This window comes from Phascolarctos cinereus, unplaced genomic scaffold, assembly GCF_003287225.1.
Source record: "Phascolarctos cinereus isolate Bilbo 61053 unplaced genomic scaffold, phaCin_HiC Scaffold_9;HRSCAF=440, whole genome shotgun sequence".
In the NCBI taxonomy this organism is placed as follows: domain Eukaryota; kingdom Metazoa; phylum Chordata; class Mammalia; order Diprotodontia; family Phascolarctidae; genus Phascolarctos; species Phascolarctos cinereus.
In genome coordinates, this window is record NW_027556402.1 from 255833802 (window position 1) to 255856367 (window position 22566).

The window sequence follows — 22566 nt, forward strand, 5'->3', positions numbered from 1 at the left end:
GAAAGGTGGGCTGGGCACCTGCAGGTTAACCAGAGAATAGATATGCCTTTCATCCTGCCCACCCCCCAAATGCTGAGTTGTGCCAGTGTCTTTTCTGTCACCACCCACCTTCTAAGAGCCAGTGGGATTGGAACCCAGAGTTCAAGGTGTATATGGGGTGGGGGGAGAGCCACGTGGCAGGCGTTGATTACTTGGTATATCCTCCTCCACCTGCTGAGGTGGCAGGAGAGGGGTATGCTCTGGGCCCCAGGCCCTCAGGGGCTGAAGATAAAGAGAAAGAGGGGAACAAGGATGTTCTTTCAGTCTTTTTGCACAGTTAGGCTTGCCAGAGAAAAGATCATAGGGGAAGGAAACAGTCACAGACATGGGGTGAGGGAATCTCAGGGGAAGCTGTCACAGATGGGGTGAGGGGATCTCGGAAGGAGCAGTCACAGACACGGGGGGGGTATTTGCGGGGAGGCTGGGTCAGAAGTCGGCCACAGGCTCCAGGGTGGCTGCTGCACCTTCCACGGCCATCACGGCAATGCTGAGCTGCTTCTTGACCTTGGCCCAGGTGCTGGGGTCGTTTGGTGTCTTTACGGCCTCGTCATAGGCATTGGCCAGGCCGGGGAATGTCATCACGTTGGACGTTCAAGGGGCCCAGAGCACGTGACTGTAGGGAGAGAGGAGGAGGCTGTAAAGTTTGGGGGTGGGAAGAAGTTGGGGTTCAGAGCAGGTGCAAGTTGAACCCAGAAGGCTTGGGCAGCCTGGTGCTGCTTTTGGGCCTTCCTGGCCTTCCAGGCTAGCGTTGACTTTGTAGCTCCCCCAGAGAAAGCATTAGCCTTGGAGGCTAGGTGGGGCCAAGGCCACTAGTAGGAATGGGGTGTGGGGTATACCAGGGCCAAAGGTCAGGGCTTTATCACCTGTAGTAGTATTCTTCGGGGAAGGCATGAGTGTTCAGGAAGGCTCGTTCCAGGAGCATGAGCTGGTCATTCACCATCCGTACCTTTAGGGGGCTGGGACAGAAAGGGGGGGTAGTCAGAGTAGACTCTATTCAGGTTGTTCAGTCCTGTCTGACTCTTCATGACCCCAATGCCATTTGGTATTTTCTTGGCAAAGATACCGGAGTAGTTTGCTGTTCTCTTCTCCAGCTCATTTTACAGATGAGGAAACTGAGGCACACATGGTGAAGTGACTTGCCCAGGGTCATACAGCTAGTAAGTGTCGGAGGCTAGATTTGAACTCTGGGAGATGAGTCTTCTTAACTCCAGGCCCGGCCTTCTGCACTGTGGAGGCACCTGGCTGGCCCTAATTAGTCATTTCCCTAGCATTTATTAAGCGCTTCTATTCCAGGCTTGTGCAGAGCCCTAGAGATAAGATGAGGAAACTGAGACAAACAGGTTTGAGTAACTTGTCCAGGGTCACACAGCTAACAAATGTCTGAGGCTGGATTTGAATTTATTTTCTTGGCACTAACCTAACTGCCCCCCACCCCCCATTCAAGTTAGCAAACTTATATTAAGCCCCAAGTATGTGCCAGGCCACGTACTAGACCCTGGAGATACAAATGGGACAGTGAACAGGTCCTGCCCTCAGCGTGCTTATGGGGGAGACAAGGAGAGTGATGAAGGCACGTCCAGTGCCTTCAGGAAAGGCCTCGAGGTTGCTGCCCTCAGCTGAGCTTGGAAGGATGCCTCCAAGGAGGGGGGCGGGGCACACAGGATGAGACACCAGAGGGGCAGGCCTGGGACAGACAGTCTGCCGTCAATTCCAGCTGCTCTCCTGACCTCCAGCTAGCCCAGCTGCCTGTTGGCTTTCCTGTAGACATCTCAGACTCAACAGTGTCCCAGCCTGAGCTCGTCTTCTTCCCCTCCCCTTCCTAAAATGCAGGTCCAACCATGTCCATCTGTCTGTCACACACACACACACACACACACACACACACACACACACACACACACGCACACACGCGCGCGCGCGCGCTGCTGCTTGCTGCCTCCACCCCCGTTCACCTCCAGGGTGAAATACAGAATCCTCTGGTACTCCAAGCCCTTCCTAGCCAGCACCCTCCTTCCCCTCCCCCCAACTTTCTGTTATCCAGCAACACTGGCCTTTCTGTTCCTCTCCCCAGCCTGACTCCTGACTCCATGCTGAAAATGCCATCCCTCCTAACTCCATCTGTGGCTCGGATGCCACTGTCTACCCATGCCCCCCAAACAGTGAGGACCTTCCCTTGAGAATACTCCCCATTTATACTGTATATATATATATATATATATATATATATATGCCACATATAAATATATGTGTGTATATTATCTATATCTCTATATCTTAGGTGGCTCAGTGGATAGAGTCCTGGACCTGGAGTCAGGCAGACTCATCTCCCTGAGTTCAAATCCAGCCTTAGACACTTCCTAGCTGTGTGACCCTGGGCAAGTCACTTAACCCACTGCCTCAGTTTCCTCATCTGTAAAATGAGCTGGAGAAGGGAATGGCAAACCACTCCAGTATCTCTGCCAAGAAAACCCCAAAAGGGGTCATGAAGAGTCAGATGTGACTGAACAGGAACAACGTATGCCTCAGGTATATCATTGTTGGCATGTTGTCTCTCCCATTGGACCATGAACTCTGTGAGGGCAGGGACCATGATTTTGTCTGTGTTCCCTGGGACTTAGCACAGTGCCTGGAACGTGGTGAGCTGTTGCTAAAAGTGCTTGTGGACAGCCAAGGCAGGAAGGTGGGCGACATAGTGAGCGGCATGTTCAGGGAATGGCAAACAGGCCGAAATGTTAAGTTTGCGAAGGGGAATAAAAAGGTCGGCTGGCCCCAGACCGGGAAGGGCTTTAAACCCCAGGAGAAGAGCCTGGGTCGGATCCTAGAGGCACTGGGGGCTGGGAGAGCTTTGGAGCTGGAGTGTGGACTCCCTCGGCTCCCTCCCGGGGCCCTGGCTGAGAGCCCCTCTCCTTCCTTGGATCCAGGGACTCACTCAGACAGGTTCTCCTTGAGGGTTTCAATGCGCTGATCCAGGGCAGCTGCTGCCTGTTCAAACCTCTCAACAGCTGACACCAGAGGCCCTGTGGCAAGAGGGGGGGAGAGGCCACAGCTCAGCCCAGGGAGGGCACAGCCCAGGCACCCAGTGCTGCACTGTGGACAGTACCCAGATCGATGCTTTGCTGTCCCAGCAGGGGCCCCAGCTCATCCTGGGCACCCTGGAGGAAGCTCCAGAGGGTCTCGCTGTAGTCACTGACATTGAGGGGCAGCAGAAGGCTGTCACTGAAATGCAGCAGGACGGTGACAACTGTCTGGGCCACTGCATGGTGGCTGGTGAAGCCTGTGCAGAAAGAGGCACCTGGTAGGATCGGCCCAGCTTCCCGACTCCCCGCCCGCTTCCCTGCTCCTCTTACTCACCAGGGTCAAGAAACGTCTCCACATACTGGAAGGTGTTGAAGGCAGTGGGGTAGGTGGGGTAGGTCCGGGCTGAAGTTTTGCTCTGGGGGAGCGAGGGGTTCGGTTCGGCCACAGTGTCTCAGTGCAGGGAGTTTCCTGCAGGGGGCGCTGGGGAGGCCTGAGCCAGGAGAAGGGAACGCCAAGCCCTTGAGCCGGTATGAGGACCCTCAGGCCCTCCAAGGACACATAGGCCCCGCTCCTGGTCCGGTGGCCAACGTCTAAGCAAGGGATGGTGCAAGAGGCTCTCCCAGCTTTGGGGGCCCTCAAGTAGACACACCAGGGGAAGGGTCTTAGGAGAAGAGGGCAGGGGAGATAGGGCCCTGGGGCTAGGGGCCCCTCCCCATGTGTGTGCCCTGGGACAAGGCCCCAGAGACTCACTCACCGGGTCATAGGTGTAGGCAGTGTCCATGGAGGTGATTCCCAGGAAGTGGATGAAGGCGGCATAGTCACTGCCGGAGGCCAAGGAGCCCAGGCTGCAGGGGTAGGGCAGCTCCTAAGTTTGTGTTTATTTACTGTATGCAGATTTTGTGCTCCCCAGTAGAATATAAGCTCACTGAGGTTAGGAGCAGCAGCCCCAACACCTGGCACAGTGTCTGGAGTGTAGTAGACAGATGCTTAGTACATGTTTGCTGACTGTTTGGCCCAATGGTCTCCTCAGATCCCAGGCTCTTCCTCACCTGGGTATGATGCCGTGAACTGGGCTGCTTCGATTGTTATATTGGAGCCAATTGTCATAAACTGTCAGCCCACTCTTCCCTGGTGCTGGGACCTGGCCAGGTGGGCATGGAGTAAGCAAGGCGGCCACTTGCCCCCCCCTTCCCACCCAGACTCTCTGGAGGACTCTCCCCCGCATCCCTCTCCCTCCCTCTCTCCTTGCACCTGTTTTGCTGCAGTGAAGATAACACTCTGGGCAGGGGGGGTCCCCTGTACCCTCAGGGTAGCATTGGCTGACAAAGGAGGAACGAACATGAGTCAGTCTCCGTCTTCTGTGCACAGAGCCCTGGGGTCCTGGCCCATCAATCTCACCCTAGGACCCCAACTCACAGAACCCCCAGGTTTCTTGGCCTCAACCTTTACCTTACCAAATACAGCGATGTCCACATTGATATAAGCCACTGCCCGCTCCTGCAGCTTGGTGAAGAACTCCTGGGGGTCAGAGGCCAAAGGTTAGCAGGTCAACCTCCCCCCCACCCTCCCACCTGCCCCACCTGTGCGGTCACTCACTTCTGTGAACTCAGTGGAGCCTATGAGGCCAAACTCTTCAGCCCCCCAGCTTCCAAACACAATTGACCGGCGGGGTCGCCACTTTCCTGGAGGAGACAAGAGTCGGAAGACAGAGCTGTTTGGGTTCCAGGAGGGTGGTGCACTGGCGGGACAAGGAAGGGGGAGCCATGGTCTGTGTTGGGAGAATCGAGTTCATCAGCCCATCCTCAGATTGAGAACCACTAGGACCTCCGAGGCCCCCAATCCCACCCAGCCCCTCATGTCACTGCGGCCTTGATGGTCTGTGCCCGTGCTGTAAGGTTGGGAGGAGGGAAGTGAATGTGGACTTGGGCAGTGGGGTGGGAGGAAGCGAGGAGGAGAGCCCTGCGTCACGGGAAGGGAGCTTGGGGGGCCCTGGGGGGAGGGGCGTCGCAGCCTCACCAGCCTTCACCAGGGTCCCCAGCACCCTGGAGATCTCCAAGAGCACAGCGGTGCTACTGCTGGGGTCAACAGCCCCATGGACCCAGCTGTCCCGATAATTCCCGTACAGAACATAGCGGTCTGGGGCACAGGAGGGAAGAGGATCAGATATGGGGAGGGGCAGGCTTGGTGGAGCAGAGGGTCAGAAGGGGCGGCTGGGCACGGGGTGGCAGGTTGACCGAGGGGCTTCCTCACCAGGCTCCACGGCCCCCCGGATGATTCCCAGGACGTTGGAGGAGTTCCTGAGTTCCAGCTGGTTGTGAACAGTGACATTCACCTCACTTTGGGGGAGAGAGAGAGGGGTGCAGAGAGGTGAAGAGATGGCCAATGAAAAGTAGAGAAATAAGGGGCGAGGGGTAGCAAGAGAGAGGGCTCAGCAGAGGCTGGACAGGCCCTGGTTGCTCCCTAGAGGCCATCCCTGCACTGACTGGGAGGAGGGACTAGATGCCCCAGGGATCCATTCCAGCTCTGGGATTCTGGGGAGGAGGGAAGAGGGGCCAAAGGCACCACAGGGAGGGGGTGGGTACCCTCGGGAATAAAGGGATGTCTTCACCTGTCCTGGAAAAAATTCCCGTTGTCCAGGAAACCTGGTCCCAGGCTGTAGTCACATCCCAGGGCCCCCTGCCAGGAATCAGGGGCTATGAGCCCTTTGAGGTTACTGGGAAGGAGACAAAGGGTTAGGGTCATAGAAGTCAAACCTGGAAGTACCCTGAGAGAATACTCCAACTCCCTCGTTTTACAGGTGGAGAGACCTGGGGGAGGGGAAGGGACAGGCCCAAGAAGCCCTTCTCGTGTCACAGCCTGGCCAAGGGGGCTGGGGCCCTGAGGAGGAAAGATGGTACTCCCTGGGGGTGAAAAGGAAGGTACCATGCCTCCCCACCACCACCCTAAAAAAACTGGATGGGAAGGGAAACTCACCAGAGCAGTAGCTGGGCATCCTCAAAGCTAATAGGCTGGGTGGGAATTGGGGGGAAACCCTGGATGTCAGCATTCTCCAGGCGGAAGGCAGAAGGGGTAGCAGGAAAGTAGGGTGTTTTGGGGTCCCCAAAATGCTCATAATAAGAACCACGTTCCACCCCTGAAGGAGGCAGTGCCCAGGAGTGGGGAAAAGTCTCATTGGGGAATCTCAGGTTGTCATTGATGTCCCCGGGGTCAGTGTAGACCAGAAGCCCAATCACTCTATGTTTGGCTCCATTCACAGCCTGCAAGGGACAGAGGACAGGGGCGGCCTTCTGGCTCTGGGCTCCTTCCCTCCCTACCCTCTGGCTCTGGGGTCAGGGGACACCAATAAGGTTCACTAATCTCATAAATGGAGTCCCAATTCCACCGAGTCGACCCTGTCATACAGAAAGCCTGGTGCCCAACTGCAGTTAACATCCCCAGGCCCCTGTCAGGACCTGGGAGCGAGTACCAGGTCTACTGAGATTACTGGGAAGGAGACAAAGCATTCAGATCATAGAATTCAAACCTGGAAATAATGTCAGAGATCATGTCAACGCCCTCGTGTTACAGGTGGGAAAACAAGCCCAGAGAGGGGTCCAAGAAGGTTGCCTCATGCCCGGCTGGCCTGAAAGGCGGTATACCTCCCCCAGTGGGCGAAGGACTCAGCGGCATTTAATGGCAGAGCCCAGATTTGGACCCAGCCTGTAGTTAAAAGAAGTCTCCTGACTTCCATGTCATACCCCTACTGTCCTTCCTGTTCCCTCTGTTCTCTGTGGTCCAGCTTCTGTTCCCTCCCTCCAGGCATCTGATGCGTGCTCACCTTGGCTCCTCGCCCCACCCCACCGTAGCGGGTCAGGGCTATGGTGCCAGTGAGGTTGATGCCCTGGTCCTTCAGGTAGGCATAATCACTCTCCGAGCCCGTGTTGGCGTAGACCAGAAGACCCTGAGCCCAAGGAACAAGAAATCAGAGAGGAGACGGTTCTTTCACAGCAAGACTGATGTGGAAATATGTCCAAGAGGATTGGACGATGCAGAGCCTTTATCAGCTTACGTGCCATGTTGGGGAGGGAGGAAAACATGGGGAACTCAAAATCTTATAAAAGTGAATGTTGGAAAAATATAAAATGCTATTGAGTGAGGGAGGAAAGAAATTAGAGGAGAGTCTGGGAGAGATGGGAGACGAGGTGGGGGGGTTCCGGCAGGAAGAGCAGTGTGCAGTTCTGTGAGCCCTCCAAGCTTCTAACTGCAGCACCTCCTTTACAGAGTGGGAGATAGAGACCCCCCAGAAGGGAAGGGACTTGGCCAGCTGGTCAGTGGCCAAGATTCTGCCTGGTCTCCTAACTCCAAATCCAGGGAGAGACCTGCCCAGTTCCCTTATGGGAAGTGGAAGGTGCATACCTGAGGGGTCCCTGCTGGGGCATAGGCAGCATAGGGTTGCACCACCTCTGGGTGTCCTTGCTCTCCAGTAAGGTTTTCCTCACTGTGCTGGGCAGTGAAGAGAGTGGTTCCATCGGGACTCACTGAGGGGAAAAGGGAAGACGAAAACCCAGGGTCACAGCAAGAGAGGGTCTGAGGCAGCACTTAACCTCTGACCCCATATCCAGTATTCTCGGTGCAACAGACCACTGCCCCCACTGGAGCCAGGCCACGCCTGCCCCCTCACCCTCTGGGGAGGTGAGACACATTGCTGCCACCCCGCTGCTTGTGATCACCATACTGGCAGAACCCAGCCTTACCCACTCGGACCGTATTGGGCTGCTCGCGATGAGGCAAGGACAGTAGCACCTCGTATATCCCTTCCTCAGCAGCGTCCAGCCCCGACTCAGGGTTCTGCCATCTCTGCAGAAGGAGCTGGACGAGATCTTCATCCCTTAAGGTGGTGGCCATATGGGGCTCCAAGGACAGCTCCCTGCCGGGAGGAGAGATGAGACTGGGTCAGTGTGGGAGACATGGGGGCAGGGGTGGCATCGGGCCTGAGTCATCGTGAGGACATTGTGGGTAGGAAGGGGGCCTCGGTCAGTGTCAGAACACCTTGGTGGAGAGGTGGGGCCTGGGTCAATGTGGAGGTGCTCACCTGAGGTTCTCCCGGATTCTGCTGGCATCCAGTTGACCCACGACAGCCTTCAGCAGTTCCTGATCCAGGTCCTGGGAGGCACTGACTGGGCCAGTCGAGTCAGGCTGGTCAGCCTTCCTGGGAATGGCGAAGTGTCCCAGGATGATGCCCAAACTGAAGAGGGCAGCGAGCCCCACCAAGCTCAGGATCACTTTCCACCACTGCATGGTACAAGGAAAGTCCCCCCACTCCAAGCTGGAGACTTCTTATAGATGGGGTGTCCATGTCCCTGGTTAACCATTACCCTGGGGGACCTGCACTTTGCACCTGCCTGGGGTGGAGAGAAATAGGGGGTGCCATGACTCCAGGGAACCAGCTTTCCCCATATAGGGGGAACCTTGCTGGGGAGAGACCCATCTGTCCTTTGAATCTGCCAGCTTTGCGGCTCCAGTCAACCTCGACCATTCAGCGCTTCTCCCAGTGGGTTAATTTGCTTCCACAGTAGCTCTCATCTTGACACCCCCAGCTCATCACCTCCTGTGGACAACCATCCAGTTGGAGGCTGGGCTCCAGCCTTTCTCCCTGCTCTGTCCAGCTGCCAAAATAACCTTATTAAGGCTCCACTCTAGGGACATTGCCCTGCTCAAGAACTTTCCAGGGAAGAAGGGAGGGAATAAGAAGGATTAAGAGCCTACTGTGTGCCAAGCGCTTTCCAGCTATTATCTTATTTGATCCTCACAACAGCCCTGTGAGGTAGGTGATATTACCCCCATTTTGTTATTTTTGTTCATATCTGACTCTCGGTAACCCCATTTGGGCTTTTCTTGGCAAAGATACTGGACCGGTTTGCCATTTTTTTCTCCAGCTCATTTTACAGATAAGGAAACTAAAGCACACAGTTAAGTGACTTACCCAGGGTCATGCAGCTAGTCAGTGTCTGAGGCCGGATTTGAACTCAAGGAGATGAGTCTTCCTGACTCTGGGACTGGTGCTCTGTCCATTGCACCACCTAGCCACTCTACCCCCATTTTAGAGAGGAGGAAACTGAGGCAGACAGTGTCTGAAAGTCAGATCTTCCTGACTACAGGCTCGGAGCTTAGTCCACTGTGCCACCTTGAGTGGCTCCCCGTTGCCTCTAGGACAGAATCAAACACGTTCCCTAACAGTCTGAGTCCTGTCCACTTTCCAGATATTTTCTGTTCCTCCTCTTCAGACAACCTACATTCCAGCCAAGCTGACTTCTTGGCTGTTCCTAAACTCAACCTCCCATTTCCCATCTCTGTAGCTTTGCACAGGGTTTCCCTAATGCCTGGAATGCCCTCCCTCCCCTCTCTCTGCCTGCTAAAATCCTTCTTGTCTTTCGAGGCCCAGCTCAGGTGCCAGCTTCTCCATGAGGTCTTCCTGATGGCTGTAGCTTCAAGTGTCTTCATGCCCCTCCTTTGTCCTCGAGCACTGTGCCTGCTTCTCTCTTTTGCCTCCATCACTCTTGCTAGTAGGGAATTCATAAGGGAGGTCAGTGTGGAACGGTCTTGCTGGGCCTCACTTTCCTTATCTGTCCAAGAAGGGAGGTAGACCAGAGGGCCTCCTCAGCCCCTTCCAGCTCTGAGTCTGTGATCCTTTGCTTAGAATGAATTGTGTCCCCTGGCTGACAAACAAGGGAGAACCCATCAGTGGGGGCTCATGAGCAATGGTTTTTGGTGGATCCAGACTCTCAGAACACCTTGAACCTGGGGTGGCCTTGTAGGTAGACTTACTGTGTGTGTGTGTGGGGGGGGAGACTGTGTGTCTCCAGGTGCTATACGCTTCTTTGTATTCACACCACCAATCCTCCAAATATAAAGTTTCTCCAGGTAGTTTTTCATCTTTACAGCCTCAAGGCTCAGTATGGCCCCTTGAAAACAGTAGGTGCTTCTTGATAAATACTACTCTTAAATTCCATAATTTCCTAGACTAAGGGTAGAGATAGGAAAAATGCAGCTACCTGTCCCAGTCCCCCACCCTGTGAACCCAGTGTCCCCCACTTCTCACCTGAAGAACCCACCCTCACCTCACCATTTCACAAAGGGAGAAACTGAGGTATCGTGCATTGAAGATGGTCTGCCACGGTCCCAGAGGTAGGGAGGGACAGAGCTGGAAAATGGGTCTCACTCCCCCATGCCCGTGTCTGCCCTCTTGTTGCTCTGGGGCTCCTGGTGTGTGGTCTCGTCAAATGCTGGGCTCCTCTGGGCTGAGCCCAGGCCACAGCTCCCACTTCAGTGTGCGTAGGTTGGCAAAGTGTTCCTGTAATGTCAACTTGCCTCCCCTTCTCTGGCCACAGCCTGCACCCCTCATCCCAGGGGACATTTTCCAAACGGGGAGGGGGTAAGGGAGGAAGTGGTTGGTCCTGCATAGGCCCAGGCAGCGTGGGGTGGGGTTTGGAGTCAGAGGACAGGACGTGTGACCTTGGAAGAGTCCTTCCCCTCAGTTTCTGTAACACAAAGGGCCTTCCACCTAAGGAAGCAACTGCCAGTGGATGAAGGCCTCATTCCCTCCCCCTCCCCCAGACAAAGCACCTTCCTCCCCTCCTCCCTGCACACCCACAGCACCCCCACCTGGCCAGGCCTTTTCCTCCACTTTAAGGCTGGCCAAGGTCAGGTCTTGAGAGATGAGTCCTCCTCCTCTGGACAGCCTGGTGGCCTGACCCCCTAAGGCCCAGCCAGAGCTCTAAATGGCTGCCCTGGACCAAAGCAATGACAGGACCACCGAGCAGCAGCTGGAAGAGACCTCCCACCCCTTTGTTTTACAGATGGGGAAACCGAGGCCCAGAGAGAGGAAGTGATTCTCCCACCCCCACACAGGTAGGGTCAGAAGTGGGCCGACTCTTTCTGCTGCCAAGGGGAGCCCCCAAATCCCAGGAGCTGGGGGCAGAGGCTCGGAGGCACTTCATTCTTTAGACTATGAATCACTTCTTTGTCTGCTGGGATGAGACAGAGCCTTATCTCTTCCAGAGGGGAGCCAGCCTCTCCCAGGTGCTTATCTCTTCCATCTCACTGGGCTCTCCTGCCCTTGAACCATCTCTGCAGGATGGGTGGGGCTGACCCCTCTGTACAAGGCACCCCTTACCTTCTGATACACACACACAGCAGGTGTGGGGGTGGCTAGGGCTTTATTGCTGACATTAAGAAGGGTGGAGCAGGGGAGCCTGAGGTGCAGTCCCCTCACGGGGATGGAGATCTTCCCCCATGGTTGAACCCAGAACCCCCACACTACCCCCCCTCCCTCAACTCTGGGCTCGCCCAGGGCATGGAGGAGTCCAAGGAGCAGCTGGGAGCCTCGTTCAGGAGAAGGAACACAGGGGGTCCCGGGGGGCTGGAGGCCAACCTAGACACCTGGAGTAGAAGGAGACAGGGCATGAGCCTGGAATGGGAGCTGGGGCTAGCTGCCCCCCCACCTCTGCCCTCCTCAGGACCGGCCCCAGCCCCGAGACACACCAGGCTTTGCAGCTTCTCCTCCAGCACTTGGTGGGCCCTGCGGGTGCTGGCCAGGTCCTCCTGCAGCCTGGGGTGGGGAGAGAAGAAGCGCTTCAGAGCCCACCTTGCCCACAGACACTCCTGGACAGCTCTGCGGTCTGTGAACCAGGCTGTCCGAGTGCAGCTGGACCTTGGATACTGACTGTTTGGGGAAGGAAGGCTCCACAGTGGAACGTCCCCAAGGAGTGCTCCTTCGGGGATCTCCCAGCTCCCCAGACTGCCTGCTCCCTTCTGACCTGACACCACATGCCCCTTCCGTCCTCCCAGCCCCCAGGCTTCTCTTCTTTGGCTGAAGCCCTTGGCCAGCCGGCTGACCTCTCAACCGGATCCCCCCCCCCGGTCTCCCCTGAAGCCCTGAAGCGAAGGGGCGCAGCTGGCCTATAGCAGGAGGCCGGATGTGCCCAGGGGGGCAGCCCCCCCCCACGCTTGGGGATGCCATGAAAACTTGGGGGGTAGAGAGCCAAGAAGACGGCTGTGCTTCTTGCTAAGGGCCCTTTTCTCCCAGCTCTGGAAGGTAAGTCCCTTTTTATACCTGGGATGGGGAAACTGAGGCCCACACAAGGACTGTGGGATTTGGAGCCAGAAGAGACCTTAGAGTCGAAATCTTTCATTTCACAAATAATAAAACCAAACCCAACCCATGGCCTAGAGACAGAAAGGGATTTGCCACCATCACACAGAGCCAAGCTTCGAACTCAGGGCTTTTGACTTCCCCATCCTTCAGCACTGCTTCTAGGGTCACACTCCTGCTCAGAGGACTTCTGGTGCTTAATCCAGGGCTCCCCCACCCCAGGCTACTTCCCAATAGCTGAGTAATGGACTCAGCTGGGGGACTGGGAGGACCCCCAATTTCTCCAGCCCCTGCCTCACCTCAGGAACTGTTCCTTCAAGGTCATCAGCTCCTCCCACACCTGCTCCAGGTCGAACTTGGGGTCCCCATCTCCATCTTCCCCTGTAGATCTTGTGTCCAAGGAGCCCCTGAGGGGAGACAGGAGAACTGAGGGAAGGCTAGGGGCATGGAGTTCTAATGAAATAAAACGTGGACCACTCCAGGAAGCGTTCTGTGATTCCCCCATCAGTAAAGCCCTCACACAGCACTGAGGTTTGCCCTCCCCTGCCTCACTTAGCACATCTCAGAGTTAGCCCTATTTGTGTCCCAGTCTAGCAGACTATGAACTGGGTCCCCTCCAAACTCAGGACAGGGCTCTGCACGTGGAATGTGCTCAGTAAATGTTTGTTGAATGAATGAATGAATGAATGAATGAATGAATGAAGTGGACTTCTGCAGGGAGAGGGCAGGATCAGATTGGAGGGGTGGTGGTGGAAGGAGGAGCCTGGGAAAGAGACCAAGGAAGAGCTGGAGCTGGCCTCAGCTTCGGGGCTCCCACCCCTTCACTCACCCTCGGGGCTCCACTGACTCTGGCTGCGTCTGTGTCTGTGTCTCAGAGAGCTGGTCCTCGGGAAACACCAGCTAGGAGACAAACAGGGGTTGGAGCAGGGGGGCTGGGGGTGGAGGCAAGGTTCTTTCCCTTCCCCTTCTCTTACCTGGCTTCCTGGGGGAGGAGAGTGTCTACGTTGGTCCAGGGCACCCCTCCATCCCAGAGCCCGGAGCTGGGCAGGACTCAGCACCCTCTGTGTCACCTCATCTAGGAAGGCGGAAAACCTCAGCCTCTCCCCCGGGCCCCGGCCGCCGATCACCGGCCCCCTGCCCAGCTGGGGGAGGTGGCCTGAGGAGGCGGGGGAGGGGGACGCTGAGCTCCATGAGGACGCCTGTTCCCAGGCCCAAGGAGGCTGAAAGAACTTCTCCAGGACCTCTAGCTTGCCCTCAGCCATTCCCGGAGGCCCTCTGGCCCAGGACCCCGGTCTCTGCCTCATGCCAAGTGTGGACGGCCGAGGCGGTCGTCCTCTGAGCTCCAACCTCCCCTGGCTCCACCGGCTGGCAGAGGAGAGCAGCCTTGTCAATGTTCTCTTGAACGCTTGCCAGAGTGGGGAATAGGCTTGGTTATGTCAATACCTCCGCTGACATCTACTGAGGGCTGCTGGGCCGGCCTCCATCCTCGCCTTCTGACCTTGGAGCAAAGGCTCACGTTGGCTGCCTGATCTTCCCATTCAGCTCCTGACTCTTTAAGAGTCTGGTGAGCCTTGCTCCACTCTCACAGAGGACCAGGGAAGCTCTGAGATGGCTTCTGGAGAGCGGCCTGGCATATACCAGGTGCTTAATAAATGCTTATTAACTCACGGGCCATGGCCCGTGTCTTCCATGACTTTGTACCAGGTGTCACTCCCTCACTCAACAGTCTTCACTGGCTCCCAGTGACCTTCAAGGTCAGAGGGGCCCTGGGCACTTAAGGCCTTCCACAGCTGGTCTGGCCCTCATGTTTATACTTATCTCCTCAGGGCGGCCAGACTCACACCCAACACTCCTTGTCTGCAGGCCTGCGTCCTCCCTACCTGGGCCTCACGCTCCTCACTCCTTAAGACCTCTAGCTCCCTCCAAAGCTCAGCTGTCTTTTTTCTGAGGTCTTCTCATCCTGCAGCCGCCAGCACTGCTCCCCCACCCCTGCCCTCCAGTGGAACGTAAGCTGCTTGGGGGCAGGCACTATGCCGGAAAAGCCTGTCAGTCGACGGTAGCTACTACCCTTTGTTGAGTCGCTCGCCATATTGAACTGACTTCAGCAGGCGCATGAGCCTAGGCTCCTCCATGAAAGCAGAAGTGAAGTAAGCAGTTTAATCAGCTTGTAGAACAAAACCTCCACCTTCGGCCAACAGTGGGCCCCTGCTGGGGAAGAGGGAAAGCCTTTCTTATCGCTGGGCACTCTCTAAAAGACGCTCGCAGCCTGTGGCCCGGGCGCTCAGGGTTTGCATCTCTGTGTTCAACGGTTCCATCTGTGAGCCAGTGACGTATGACCTGGGTCCCAGCTCCTCGGTCTCTCCCAATCCCAAGCCTTTGTGTATACTTCATCACCTGCCAAGGTGCACGTGGAGGCTGGCCTTACTGAACCCCAAGCTAAATGAGCGTTTTTGCACTGCTAGAGAGGGTCGGGGGGAAGCTGCAGCTGAGGCTCAGCCGGGGGCTGGGGCCCAGACACGGCTTTCATAAAGACTTGTGCATGCCAAGCCTCACACAGCCAGAGGCTAGGAGAGAATGACCAGATGAGCCGGGCCTATGGGCCAGCTAGAAACTCAGCCTCAGTGCCTCGGGCTGTCCTGGGAAGCAGTGCTGCAGTCCAGCCTTGTCCCCTAACCCAACCTCAGGGCATCCTTCCCTTGGTCTGAAGCTGGATTTTGGCCAGAGATGTCATACTTTGGGTCAAGAAACTGTGTGTGCATAAACCAGATTAAAATGTAATTGAGATTGGCCAAAATGACAAAAGAAAATGATCAATGTTGGAGATGCAGGACAATCAGAACACTAATGGTGTTGGTGGAGTTGTGAACTGATCCAACCGTCCTGGAGAGTAATTGGGAACTCTGCCCAAAGGGCTATAAAAATGTGCTTACCCTTTGACCCAGCAATAGCACTTCTAGGGCTGTATCCCAAAGAGATCATACAAATGGCGAAAGGACCCACACATACAAAAATGTTCACAGCAGCTCTTTTTGTGGTGGCCAAGAATTGGACACTGAGAGGATGCCCAACCATTGGGGAATGGCTGAACAAACTGTGGTAGATGAATGTGATGGAGTCCTATTGTGCTATGAGAAATGAGCTGTAGATTTCAGAAAAACCTGGAAAGACTTGCGTGGTCTGATGCTGAGTGAAGTAGTTCTCACTGCAGGAGAATGTTGTACACGGTAACAGCCACATTGTGCAATGACTAACTTTGTTAGACTTAGCCCTTCTCAGCAATGTAGGGATCTAAGACAATTCCAAAGGTCTCAAGATGGAAAATGCTCTCCACATCCCAAGAAAGAACTATGGAGTTTCAATGCAGATCGAAGCATACCATTTGCTATTTTTTTTCCTTCTGTTTTGTTTCCTCTTTCTTGTGGTTCCTCTTATTGATTCTAATTCTTACTTACAACATCAGTAATGTGAAAATATGTTTAATAGGAATGTAAATGTAGAGCCTCTATCAGATTGTGCATGGAGGGAGGGAGGGAGGAAGGAGGAGAAAAATTTTAAACTCAAAACCATGTGGAAGTGATTGTTGATAAATCAAAATAAATTAATAAAAAAATAAAATTTAAAAATGTAATTGAGAAATAGTTAACAAAATATAACATCAACAACATTCATTTGGGCCTCTTTCCATTTGTTTGACCCCACTGGCTTAGGCAGAGCCTGCAGTAAGGTCACTGGGCATTGCAACCTGGGAGTCAGCTGGAGAACTTTCACCCCGTTGGGCACCAGACAGACCACAGGCCAGGAAGCTTGGCAGTCTCCCTTGTGTTTCTGGGGTGTACAGCTGTGGCCTGGGAGCTGGCCATCCAGTCGTGTGTCCCTTCCTCTGGGAAGGTCATCTGAGAGGGGGTGATTCACCTTGACCCAATTCTGTCCCATCAGTTTACCAACTGCCTCTCCAGAAGGAACTAGCAAGGGCTGGGCCTCTGGGGGAGCACAAAGCCGCACCCTCACAAAGAGGGTGCCTGCAGACCTCAGCAGCCCGGGTGCCCTGGGGGAGGGAGCTCAGGCTGAAGCCAATCTGCTAGGTTCCTACCTCCCAGGAGCAACGGCAAGGCCTTCCCCACCCCCAGGAAAACCGGTGTGGACGAGAGTAGGGAAGGAGATGCCGAACGATGACGCGCCAGCGGTAGGGCCCTGCTCCCCCCACAGCCAGCTCTCTTCCCAGACAGCCTGCTTCCTAACATTTCCATGGGTTCCAACTGCCACCTTTATTCTTCCTGATTAAAACCTGGGAAAGGGGAAACGAAGCACCGCAGGACACAGCGGGATGAACCCAAGTGCTGTCTACAGGGCAGCTCCTGGACGGGGAGCTAAGAAAAGCGGGCAGTAACGAGGCAGTTCTCAGCAATGCCCCCACCAGCGTCCACGAGGTAGAGGGACGGCACAAAGGGCAAGTGCCAGCCCCCCAGAGAAGGAGCGCATCTCCAAGGACAAAGGGGACAGCTACCGATGGCAGCCGAGGCTCCCAGCAGGGACGAAGAAATGACGAACGCTGCGTATGGGAGGAGGGGGCGGTCCAGCCCAGTCCAGCGATCCCCTCTTCATCTGCCTCACTCCACCAGGAGGTCAAACTTCTCGGCGGCCTCGAACTGGGCGTTCATGGCAGCCGCCCATTCATCCAGCTCTGATTTCTGCAGGGACGAGAGCAGGGGGCACCCAAGTGAGCCCCCCTACCCAGCCCCCGGCTGGACGCACAGGCCCCCCGACCCAGCCCCGGCTGGACGCACGGGCCCCACCACACTGGAGTGGTGGCCCGGGCCCTCCAGCACTTCAGGGAGGGCCCCGATCCAGAAAAGCAGAGACCTCAGCTTCTGGACACCACCCACAGCGATCAGCTCGGTGAAGAGGGGGATCGCTGAGACGCTGTGGAACGTAACTGCTGGCAATGGGAGAAGAGAAGGGAGAATCTCACTGCAAAGGGCATTGGTGCCCCATGCAGAGAGTACAGCCCAGCAGAAGCCACAAACAGGAGGCTGGGGTAGGGGAGCCTGGTGGGAGTGTTTGGAGGCGGTCAAGGGCAAGAGAAGGAAACGAAGGAGCGCCAGGGCACCACGCGTCAGTCTGCGAGGGGCAGCAGAAACGATGCAAGAACCGCTCTGACCAGAGAAGGGGAAGGAATGCCGCCCCCCCCCCCCCCAAGAGCTTGCTTCGTGGCTGGTGCCTCCTCCTTCAAGTCTGAGATGTGGGAAGACTGGGTGTGAGCCGCGACAGCCAGACTCCCTTCAGGATCCAAGAGGCTGAGCCAGAAGACACTTCCAAGGTCACTTGCACACAAGGACACTGAGGCCAGGCAGGCAAGAGGCAGGGTAAGATCTGAACCCAGGTTCCCCGATGCCACCCTTCCAAGGAAAGGACCAAATTCCCCAAAGGCAGTCATCCAAAGTCAATGATGGATGTCACCCACGAATCCAACGAGGAAGATATGGGGGAGCTACCTAAGAACTCATTGACTGGCTGAGGTTTCAAAGACATGGACAGGAAAGGGACCGGAGATCTAGCATCCCGAGAGAAGAGCCCAGAGAGCCATATCTCAAGATGAGCTGAGGTGGCTGGAGGGGAGAGAAACCCCAGAGGGAAGGGATGAACCATGGCCTAGGTGGGTGGTCTGATGATAAAAGGAGGGAAGACTGGACTCCACAGAGAATGACCTTCAGGATGGAAAAGAACAAGAATGGTTATGGGAATGGAAACGGGACCACCCACCTGCCCCCTGTGAAACTGAGACCCATGGGCCAGAGTGCCGTAAGACGTGGAGAACATGATGGCTCTGAGGCTGGTGCAAGGGGGTGACAGGACACATTTCCTTCCTCTCGGGAGAGGCAGGGGCCGCAGGGAGAGAATGGCGCAGGGGCCCGGCCTGGTCACAGTGATTTTTCTACATCAAACCATATCTAGACAGGCTTGACTTTCCTTCCTGACAAAATGCTAGGATGTATTATTAAAGGGATGGTTCAAGGGCATTTGGAAAGGGAAGCAGTGACCACAAAGAGCCGGCATGGCTTCACCAAGAAGCCACGCCGGATGGAGCTCTCTGCCCTTGCCAGAATGACGAGGCTGCTGCATCAGGTCAGGGCCTGAAGCGCAGAATGCCGAGAGAGGGGCACGAGAAGGTCTTTCATGGGGACCGGACAACAACAGTTAGGTGAATTCTGGTCCGGCTCAATGACCAAGAGTCACCTCATCCTCAAAGGGTCATCTGCTAGAAGACAATCTCAGGATGGCATCTTCCGAGTCATATGTTTATCAGCAAGAGCCAACAGGTGTAGCAGATGTGAAGACGGGTTAGTGGGAGAAATGGCTAACAGGACAGATGCCAGAAGTGGGATCTGCAAAGGCTCACGCGGGCTGGCTGCATGAGATGAATGTCATCCAAAAATGTAAAACCTCAACTGGGGTCAGATCTGGGGCTGGGTGAACCATGAGCTCAGTGGGGAGACGTGGCAGCCAGAATGCTGCTCCCAGAGAGGTTCATGATCCAGAATGAGGGAGGAGAGATTCTGACTGTCCTCTGCTCGGATCCGAACTCCTCCCAAGTCCGGGGGTCAGTGCTGAGTCCACACTTTAAGGACGCCGGCCAAGTGGACGCTCCCTCCAGGAGGGCATCCGGGATAGTGAGAAGAGTGGAGACGCCAGCCTCTGTGAGCGCTGACAGAAGGGACAGAGAAGGCAGGAGGAGGAGCAGCTGTGACATGGACAAAGTCTGGACCTGGCTCCACAGAGAAGCAGCAGCTGCCTCCAGAGAAGGCCTGACGACCACCCAGGGAGATGGGGGACTGCTTCCTGGCCAGGGGGGCCGGCACGCTCACCAAGATCTCAGGTGCCCTCCTCTTCCGGCGCTTTTCCTTGGTCACGGTGATGCCAGGCAGGGTGAAGTCTGGCCCCGAAGGCTCAGTGGCAGGGGCGACTGCTTGGCTTTTTGGCTCCTTCTCCACCACAGGGGAGATGTTCTCCAGCTCCTCTCCCGAGAGCAGCATTTCGAAGCCAAAGAAGGAACGGCGCCGGTAGCTGGGTGTCGAGGTGGAGCTGGAGCCCAAGCCCAGGTCATCCAGGCGGCTGTAGGAACGTCGGACTTTCCTGGACATCTCCAGGTCTCTGGCATCCAGGAGACCTGGCCTGGTGTCAGCGTCAGGGGTCAGAGGGCCTAGCACTGCGCTGGTCACTTCCGGAGCGGGGCCTGTGGTGACAGGAGAGCTGCCTTTATCGAGGGGGGTGCTTTCCTGTACAGGGGGATGGTTCTCCTTCTCCACAACTGCTACCTGTAGGGGGAAGTCAGAGACGAAGGTGAAAGAAAAGGAAAAAGCACGGGAGGGGGCTCTACAGACAGCGGCCCTTCCCCTCCCTCGGCTCCAGGGACAACATCAGCTCCTAGTTCTCCCACCACTCATCCTCACACGTGGTTCTTCCCTCGCCGTGACCCTGGCTTCCGTGGTCAAACCTGAATAGAGGACCCACCACCAAACGTCCCTGTTTCCGAATGTATCCCGGCTCCCTCTGCCTGGATGTGCTGCTTGCACCGAATACAAGGCGGGTGTCTCAGCCCCCCACCCGACACCAGCACTCTTCCCGTTCCGAGGCTGATGACTACGCCCATACATGGTCAGAGTGTAAACAGAATGAAATCTCAGAGGGGAGGTTGGGAAAAGGCCTAGGGCAGGTAGGAGGAAGAGAGGAGAGCCAGGGCGAGAGCACAGAGCCTGGAGACAGGAGTCCATCACAGAGGACGCGGAGCAGAGCCAAGTGCAGGAAAACTAAGCAGGAATAACTACGTGATGGCCCTGCAGCTCACCTCGCAGGGGGCCAGGTGACCCATCCCCCTCTGCACCGGGGCTGCCTGGGCCTCAGTCTCTACCTCCGTAAAAGCCTGCTGCATTTCCCTGATTCTACCAGTCTACTCATAAACCTTCGCTTCCTCCCTGCTGCCCCCCAGATAACATACATGTAGTTAGTCACGGCATCTGTACCTTTTACTACCCACCTTCAACTGCCACCATCTCCTCCTACTTCTCCCAGGTGGTCCATCCTCTGGCCCAACTGGATAGGAGCCCTCCTACTTCCTGTTCTCAGCCTGCCCAACTTCAGTGTGGACCACCAGCCCGTTGTTGGGGAAGTCCCCCTTCCCTGCAAGGCCCAGGTCAGATGCCGCGTTCTCAACACACCCTTCAAGTGACAATGATTGCTCCTGCCCTCAGATTCCCTGTGGCAATCCTCCAGAGCTCTCCTGTGTACCTAACCCTTTCCCTCACAAACCAAGCTCTTTGGGAAAAGGGCCTAGCCGTGTGCCCTGAGGAGAAGTGCAGGAAAACAGAGCTTAACAAGTCTTTGCTTGTTAATTGACAATTGTCTCTCAGGTGGCCCTGCCCCTAGTTCCCCTTTCTGTCCCACATGGGACACTCTATGAATAGCTGATGAGTGTCTGTAGGGGAAGCTTGGCTCCTGGCCTCATAGGACTCACAGTCTAGCTGTGGGACGAGACACAAACGTGGTGATGATAACGGAACCTATCACAAATGCAACCAAAAAGTCAGACAAAAACGTGGAGGCTCTTCTGACCGACATCAGAGGCTTCCTGGAGTAGGCGGCATTTGTGTGAGGCTAAAGGTGAACGGGAGAGAAGGCATCCCAGACAGAGAACATTGGGAAGGCCGAGATGGAGGCAAGAGAGCACACGCAAAGTGTAGGGGCCAGACAAGAATCTGGTTTAGCTAGAACACAGGAGACTTGGACAGAAGTTCCGTAACATAAAGCACTTGCCCTGGACTTTCTCTGAGATATAAAGAAACCATGACAAAGTAGTAAATCTGTCATTTTCCCAGACTGGGCTTCTCTCTTCAGACCCAGTACTCTTCCTCCCCAAGCCTTACCTCTGCAGACGGCGACACGTTCTTCTTGGCTGCAGACTTGTGGCCCTGGGAGGTGGGAGCTGGCCATGGCTGCAGGGATGTGGGGGTGGGAGAGTCGGGGCTCGCCTCTGGGGACGGGGACATAGTCTCCTTTAAGGAGACTGCTTCGTGGGCTGCAGGAGAAACAGCCTGTAAAGAAGAACTTAGCTCAAATAAAATGGAAGAGCGTTGAGATCAAGAGCTCATCTCTGTTCTGGTCTTTGGATGCCCTCCAGCAGCTAGAATGCAACTTAACAAAAGCTCGCTGACTTAAGTTACAGCCAGCGTTTCAAGGTTTGCGAGATACTTTCTGAACGTGATGTCACTTTGTCTTTGTCATAGCACCAAGGTAACTGCTGTTATTATCCCCATTTTACGGGTGAAGAAACTGAGGCAGACAAAGTTTAAGTGATTCGCCTAGGGTCACACAGCTAGTAAGTATCTGAGGCTGGACTCCAACCCAGAGCTTTATCGTGCCACGTAACCACCTATCGTTATGGTCGAGGGGAATGGAGAACGGGGCTTGTCCAGTGGGGATGAGGGCAGAGCTGCGGCCTGGAAGAGATGAGCAGGGCCCGGATCAGAGACAGGGGGCTCACCTCCGTGGTCCTGGCCACCGGCTTCTTCACTGTGATGGGCTTTCTGGCTACAGGGGGGAAAGCCTGAGAGAGAAAAGAGACAGGGAGTCAGTCCTGGGGAGCAGAAGTGAGGCTGAGGGAAGGAGGCAGGGACAGGAAACGAAGCTCACCTCGGGGGTCTGGGGCCCGATCTTCTTCACTGTGATGGACTTCTGGGCTCCGGGGGAGGTGGCCTAGACAACAGAAAAATGAGGAGTGGGCTCTGCGGGGAAGAGCCTGGGTGCGGGGTGTGGACACTGGCTCACCTCTGCAGCCTGGGGCACGATCTTCTTCAGGGTGATGGCCGTCCTGGGGGCTGGGGTGGAAGGCTAGGAAGCAGAAAGGGTCGGTGGGTGAAGGGAGAGCAGGGGAGGGATGGGAGGGTCATCAGGTCGGGGGGCAGAGGAGCCTGGGGGTGGGAGGGTGGCCGGGGGGAGCGGCTTACCTGGGGAGGGGCTTCGGGAGCAGACCCTGATTTCCGCTGGGACCTCCGCAGTGCGGGAGCAGGAGAGGGCGGGGATTCGGGCACTGCGGAGAGAAAGCGGAGGTGGGAGTGGGGTGTGAGGCCAAGCGCGAAGTCCGAATGGGCCGCCCCGCCCCTTCCCCCCCTCCCCGCCCCGGGCCCTCGCTCACCAGAGCGCCTGGCCCCGGAGCGGCTGCGGCTCCGGCTCCGTCTCGCCGACATCTAGACCAGATCGCGCGCCGACAGAAAACCGCGCTCGCCGAGAAGAGCGCGGAACGTTCAAATAACCCGCCAAGCAGGAAGTGACGCAGAGGAAGGATCCGGAAGAAGCGGCGGGGTCGCAGGATTCGGTTACGCCTCCCC

General features: G+C 56.0%; 3 protein-coding genes across 5 annotated transcripts; all 3 read right to left on the bottom strand.

Annotated features, from left to right (window-relative positions):
- Positions 1-444: 444 nt before the first annotated feature.
- On the bottom strand, positions 445-8334 carry NAALADL1 (N-acetylated alpha-linked acidic dipeptidase like 1). Its single transcript, XM_020968010.2, is given in 18 exon segments — positions 445-652; positions 903-995; positions 2969-3056; positions 3140-3313; positions 3391-3472; positions 3812-3902; positions 4107-4198; positions 4309-4376; positions 4512-4575; positions 4654-4739; positions 5074-5193; positions 5308-5393; positions 5666-5770; positions 6031-6314; positions 6875-6997; positions 7453-7574; positions 7791-7963; positions 8129-8334. Coding segments are annotated over 18 exon segments (2244 nt in total). The 3' UTR covers positions 445-465.
- A 2890-nt stretch (positions 8335-11224) lies between these two features.
- Positions 11225-13496, bottom strand: LOC110195331 (uncharacterized). The gene is made up of 5 exons (XM_020968035.2): positions 13162-13496; positions 13017-13087; positions 12487-12594; positions 11578-11644; positions 11225-11475 (listed from the first exon to the last, which is right to left on the bottom strand). The coding sequence occupies exons 1-5, from the start codon at positions 13489-13491 to the stop codon at positions 11353-11355; spliced, it is 699 nt and encodes a 232-aa protein (XP_020823694.1). The 5' UTR covers positions 13492-13496; the 3' UTR covers positions 11225-11352.
- Positions 13497-15797: 2301 nt separating this feature from the next.
- Positions 15798-22511, bottom strand: CDCA5 (cell division cycle associated 5). 3 transcript variants are annotated; one of them, XM_020968024.2, is made up of 8 exons: positions 22374-22511; positions 22186-22268; positions 22007-22069; positions 21872-21934; positions 21723-21785; positions 21106-21273; positions 19051-19500; positions 15798-16875 (listed from the first exon to the last, which is right to left on the bottom strand). In XM_020968024.2, exons 1-8 carry the CDS (start codon positions 22423-22425, stop codon positions 16795-16797), a joined length of 1023 nt encoding a protein of 340 aa, XP_020823683.1. In that variant the 5' UTR covers positions 22426-22511; the 3' UTR covers positions 15798-16794. The 3 variants fall into 3 exon arrangements, with proteins under 3 accessions (XP_020823683.1, XP_020823681.1, XP_020823682.1); XM_020968022.2 differs by lacking the exon at positions 15798-16875 and having other exon boundaries at positions 18146-19500; XM_020968023.2 differs by lacking the exons at positions 15798-16875; positions 22007-22069 and having other exon boundaries at positions 18146-19500.
- Positions 22512-22566: the final 55 nt, after the last annotated feature.